The sequence below is a fragment of the Chaetura pelagica genome, unplaced genomic scaffold, assembly GCF_000747805.2.
Source record: "Chaetura pelagica isolate M959 unplaced genomic scaffold, ChaPel_1.0 scaffold530, whole genome shotgun sequence".
In the NCBI taxonomy this organism is placed as follows: Eukaryota; Metazoa; Chordata; class Aves; order Apodiformes; family Apodidae; genus Chaetura; species Chaetura pelagica.
The window spans coordinates 590228-596001 of NW_009951793.1; the positions used below are offsets into that span (position 1 = coordinate 590228).

The window sequence follows — 5774 nt, forward strand, 5'->3', positions numbered from 1 at the left end:
CTGGCCTGCAGCCAGAGCCTTTCCTGTATTCCCGTGCCACGGGTGTGTGAGTGTCAGAGTCACTGAAGGAACAGCTGAGCTGGTGCTGGGCTCTATCGGGTGTAAGAGTGGGGTGCGAGTTTTGGTTCTTGTTAGCAGGAGCTGGGGGTGTAGCCAGAGCTCGGATTCAGAGGGAAAGGACGTGGTAAGTGATCCAGTTCTGCAGCAGGCAGTATGAAGTTATAGGCTGGGGAGGTGTGCTACCCTCTGAGCAAAGGGAGGAAGGTTGAGAGGAGGATGGGGAGGGACTTGTAACCTGTAGTAGCTCAGGCAGGTTGCTTGGGCTTTATGTCGTCTCTTTCTGTTTTCCAGGAACAACAGCCCAGTTGGACAGACGACCTGCCATCCTGTCATCTCTCCGGGGTGGGCTCAGCTCCAAACCGTGCCTACAGTGCAGATGGCAAGGGGATAGAGAGTCACCCCTTGGAAGACAACTGGTTAAAATTCAGGTAAGTGAGTTGCACCTGAGACACAGGACACCTGCAGACACAAGGGGAGGTAAAAATGGTATTTAGTTTGTCACACAGGACTTAGAAGAAGAGGGTGGGGCCCGAGCATGGAGGTGTCTGGAGGAACTAGTTGCATGTGTCTCTCACTGACATCTGTGACATCTTTGCTTCTTCCCTCTTTGACAGGAGTGAGAACAACTGCTACCTCTATGGTGTGTTCAATGGCTATGATGGCAACCGAGTCACCAACTTTGTGGGTCAGAGGCTCTCTGCAGAGCTGCTGCTGGGCCAGCTACATGCAGATCACAGCGATGCTGATGTGCGTCGAGTTTTGCTGCAGGTAAAGAAACTTTGGCTGGCAGCAGCTTCTCCTTCTCACTCTACCCACCTCCACTTTTTACCACCAGGGGAGCAGCATCTGGTTTCTGTAGGGGTTGGAAACATCTGCCAATGGTTGTAATTGCACTCATCCTGAGCAATTGTGGTGTGTCGTTTCATTCCCGCCTAGTACCCATCTGCCTCCCTGGCTCTGTCAGCACAGTGCTGAGAGCTGTCCAGGAAGCTGCAGCCAGTCTTCACTGGACATGCAGGAACAAGTCAGCCTGTGAAGGAGATGACAGGGAGCAAAAAGGGGAGGTTAGTGTGTGGGGAGACGGATTTGTGAGTGGGCTTTCTTGAGTGATAGGCAAGTTCTTACAGTCGACACACAAAATCAGATAGGTCTCTGACATGGCTGTGTATGTGATTTATATGGTTTTGGCCCCTGTTTTGCATTGTTGCAGGTTGTTTGTACAAGTTGTTAACTAGTTCCACTGAAATAATTGCATTTCAATGTGATGTAGTGATCCTTTACTGTCTGTATATACAGTGATCATCCGTTCTTATGAGTCAGTCTTAGGGAGGTGGGGATGGGTAGCTCAAAGGTCTGTAGGCATTGGACAAGAGCTTAGTTTCTGTTTATGGACTTTTTTAGGCTTTTGATGTGGTGGAAAGAAGTTTTCTGGAGTCTATTGATGACGCCTTGGCAGAGAAGGCCAGCTTGCAATCCCAGCTACCAGAGGTAATGTAGCTTTAAGATCAGAGGTTGCTGAAAGTCCTATTTTCCAGATTGCTGGATGAGGTTTGGGCATATTTGTCAGTCTGGTCCAAGGGAGACTGTAATTGAAAATTACTTCTCTCTGGTTCTCTTCTGGGAGCTTGTGTGAAGTGAAGCAAGCGTTTTGGTCCATTTCCCAGAGTTCCTATTGTTCCTACTGGCACTGCTTACACCCGTCATGGGTTATCTTAATAAGGAACTCGACATACCATGGAGAGTTCAGCCTGCACGTGTGGCTCTTCCGGGGAAAAGCCATATGATGCAGATGAGAGGCAAGGCCTCAAATTTGCATGGCATTTGGGTAGATGTGGTTTCTGTGCTTCAGGTGAACTGGGTTGTCGTCTCCAGAATCTTATCGGAACCATGTAATTTGTTAGGATTGAACAAAAAAGTCTTGGTGTGAGACTAAGACGTGCCAAGATGAGTCCCCTCCTTACATAATTTTGATTCCAGCTGTGGTTGGTCTATGTTGTGGACTGTGTGTTTAAGCTTCCCCCTCATTTTGGGTTCCAGGGTGTCCCTCACCACCAACTGCCTCCTCAGTACCAGAAGATTGTGGAGAGATTGAAGGTTGTAGAGCAGGAGATCTCTGGAGGAGCCACAGCTATTGTGGCTGTTGTTCTCAACAACAAGCTCTATATCGCCAATGTGGGTGAGTTGTTTTTTCTCTGCAGCTCAGTCAAGGCATTTCTGAGGATGGTCATGACTCTAGGAAGTGAAAGAAATTTGAAAGTGGGGGACAGTTTCTTTGGTCTGTCACCAAGGCTTGTTAGTTACAGGAGCACTTGAAATCAGCCTGGCTCTTTATCCCTGTTGGCTGATGCAATGTTTCTGACCAAAGAACAGAGGTAAAATGGGTTGAGAGGCAGTAGTGCAGGTTCACTGAGAAAGGGAGAGCCTTCTTGTGAGGTCCTGGCTCAGGCCTGGATGAAAAGCTGCCTAGCAGGCCTACTATGCTGCAAGCAAGGCTACTTTTCAGAGATAATGGTGAGACAGTACCTGAGCCTTTCTCTTTTCTGTCTTTATTCCCCTCTCCGGTTCCTTTTCCATTTGGATATGTTCTCCCTCTTAACGGCAGAGCTATCTGGTGCCTCATCTCGCTGCTCCCACTGCAGGTACCAATCGGGCACTGCTGTGCAAGTCCACAGTGGATGGGCTGCAGGTGACTCAGCTCAACGTGGACCATACGACAGAGAACGAGGATGAACTTTTTCGCTTCTCCCAGCTGGGTGAGTCTTCAGTTTCATGTTCTTGTCTGAGAACAACTCGTGCCTTTGTTAATTTATCAGGAATAACTCAGGCTGCCAGAAACAATGAATGACCACCAGAAGAAGCTTACTGTAGTTTCAAGTGACAAGTTCAGTGCATTCTTTTTCTCTGTATTTAGCCATTGTGAGGCTACAGAGTGAGTAAGTACAGCTAAGAAAATTTTTTTGTTTTGTTTGTTAAGTTTTGAGAGTTAGTTTTGTGTCTGACTGCCAAACCAACATTGATTTGCCCTCCAGCTGTGTGATTGCTGGTGTTGATAGGAAGGCAGGAGTAGAAGCACACAGCCAGAGGGTGGAAACAGGATGGACAGGAGGTGCCTGTTCCTTTGGAGGCAAACCACAGTTTATGCTGGGTCAAGTTCTGTGTGATGCTGCACCCTCAGGATGGTGTGTTTCAATATGGCTTTGTACAAGCTGATGCAAAAACAGCAGCTGTACTTCAGACAGAGCCAGGCCAAGCACTAGCATATACTGCTCTCACATCAGTAACTGTTGAGCTCTTAATGCTGACGTTTTGCTTTAGGCAATCTCCCTTTTCATTTACAGTGTTTGTCATGTTTTCTTTCTTGGTCTAGAACTAGCCCAGACCACTAGTGTGATTGCTAGTACCAAATTCTTACTGAAATACTTACATTCTGTACCTTTGTTTAGGTAGATCTAACATGGCATTCTTCATTAGGTTCACCTAGTAGTTATATTCGTATCTGGTGAGGCTGTTGATGTGGTAATTTTCTGCTACAGGGTCTTGTTTAATTCTGTTTCTTTCCCATTTCCTTCTTTACCCATACTCCTGCAGTCAGAGTACATGCTATGAAACAGAAGACTGAATGCAAGAATCCAGGGATTCTTTTGACTGCCTTTCTGCTGCCAAAAATGCAGCATTTAGCTGCAGTCCATAGCAGAACAGGGGTCTGCTAGAAATGCTGACCTTAACTTGATGCAGCAGTGGCTCTCCTACTGGCAGTCCCAGCAGAAGAAAGAGTCCATAGAGCAAGCCAGTCTGCACAGGCTGTTTTGGGGACCCAGAGGAGGTCCTTGTAGGGCTAGGGTGAAGGACAGCGATGAGAGGTAGTGGGGATGGGGGAAGGGAGGGAGAGGTCTTATGCCTTTGTGGCTCTTCACCCAGCAGCTTATTCAGTGCTCCAGGAAAAGTTGCTGGGATTTAGACACAACCTCTCTGGCACACTGTGAGCCTCCCTGTGTTTGTGTCTGTCAATAGTGTGTATCCCCTTGCCAGGAGCTGATGAACGAGCTGGGCCATGTGGATGAGTCAGCTTTGGTCCGCAGCAGATGGCAGAGTTGTGTCTTACTTCTGGGGTAGGTGGGGAGCCATCTGTGTAGTGGGGCTTGGTTTGAGTCAGAAGGGAGAGTTTCACTTGGACCCCTGCCTTCACCTTGTACTGAGGACAGTCATCCCTAGAAAAAAAATATCTCAAAATAACACTCTCTGCCTGTTAGCTCTAGGTATAACCAACAAAGAGGAATTGCCAGAACAGACCAGGTAGGTGGCTCATCTGCTCTGAGTCCTGCCTCAAATAATAGCCACACCCAGATGATCCCTGTTGGAACCTTCTTCTAGATGGGTTTCCTTCCTAACTGCTGCCAGAGGTTTATCCCCTTGAATTTATTTAAATAAATAGTTGTTTGTTCATTGTCCTTATTTTAGGAGTAGCCCACATCAGTTTGAGCACTTAAGCAAATTCATTGTATCTTGTAGATCTCCTTTTTTCTCCCTCTGCAATCTAGTGTATTAGTGAAATTGTCATGTGGAGTTTAAGAGCAGGGATTAATAGCAGGTGGAAGGAAATGCAGAATCTTTCACATACGATTTCCTCCTTCCTGCCTTCTCCCATCACACAGTCCAGAGCTGACAGGCACAGATGTTTCCCTGCCTCTTCAGCAAATGCCTATGTGCCCAGGCCCGCTGCTGCCAGTGGCTTTGGAGCAGGATGTGGACTTTGTCTTGGGGCCAACCGTCGTATTCAGAATGTGTGTGTCTGGCTGTGTGTATCTCTCTCCTCTTCTCTCCTTCCCAGATTACAGCTAATGAAAAGGTGTCCCTTGGATCACACCAAACTGCTTTCTGTTTTCTCCCTGTTGGGAGTTGATTCTTTGGCATCTTGTTTTGTCTTACAATTCTCTTTAGCTGTTGATATATCTTTCCTCATCACTGACAGTGTAACCAGAGGAAGTCCTGAAAGTTCCCCAAAGTCAATTAATTTTATTTTTGTTTTTCAATCTGGCAGGCTTGGATGCAGGGAAAATAAAACAAGTGGGAACTATTCGTGGGCAGGAAAGCACTCGGCGCATTGGAGATTACAAAGTCAAATATGGCTATACTGATATTGAACTGCTCAGGTGAGGAAAACTGAGCTTTATGGTTTCAAGCCCTCCTTTTCTTCATGACCCCTCCATTCTCACCTACTCTGTCACCATTAAATACTAAATAACAACATCTCTTCCCAGTGCTGCTAAATCTAAGCCCATCATAGCAGAGCCTGAAATCCACGGGGGGCACTCACTGGATGGGGTGACTGGCTTCTTGGTGCTCATGTCTGAAGGGCTCTACAAGGCGCTGGAGGCAGCTCATGGGCCTGGGCAGGCCAACCAGGTGAGCCTGCTCACACAGAAGTGTTTCCTTGGCTATTGCCTCACTCCAGCAGTGTCAGCTGCTCTCCTACAGACTTTCCTTCTCATCTGTCCTATGAGTGCTGCCCAGATCAAATGCCTGTGCCACCCTATTCCAGCCTGTAATAAAATGGGAGCTGCTTTGCCAAGCCAGTTCTTCAAGGCAGCTGCCTGTCCCTTAGGAGTAGCCCATTAAAGGGAATGGGATGATTCAGGGCACATACCAGGAGGTGAAACTGGCAAGCGTGGCAGCTGGATGAGTTGCTGTAAAAAGCTCTTGGATCAAATGGTAGG

At 47.5% G+C, this 5774-nt stretch overlaps 1 protein-coding gene across 1 annotated transcript in view; it reads left to right on the forward strand.

The window, feature by feature from the left end:
• Positions 1-5774, forward strand: part of TAB1 (TGF-beta activated kinase 1/MAP3K7 binding protein 1) — a 13756-nt gene that overhangs the window by 5055 nt on the left and 2927 nt on the right. Inside the window, exons 2-8 of the mRNA XM_010004612.1 lie at positions 352-488; positions 675-828; positions 1462-1548; positions 2098-2236; positions 2700-2813; positions 5099-5210; positions 5319-5463. Of these exons, the coding sequence (XP_010002914.1) occupies positions 352-488; positions 675-828; positions 1462-1548; positions 2098-2236; positions 2700-2813; positions 5099-5210; positions 5319-5463 (888 nt within the window). The remainder of the gene's footprint in view (positions 1-351; positions 489-674; positions 829-1461; positions 1549-2097; positions 2237-2699; positions 2814-5098; positions 5211-5318; positions 5464-5774) is intronic.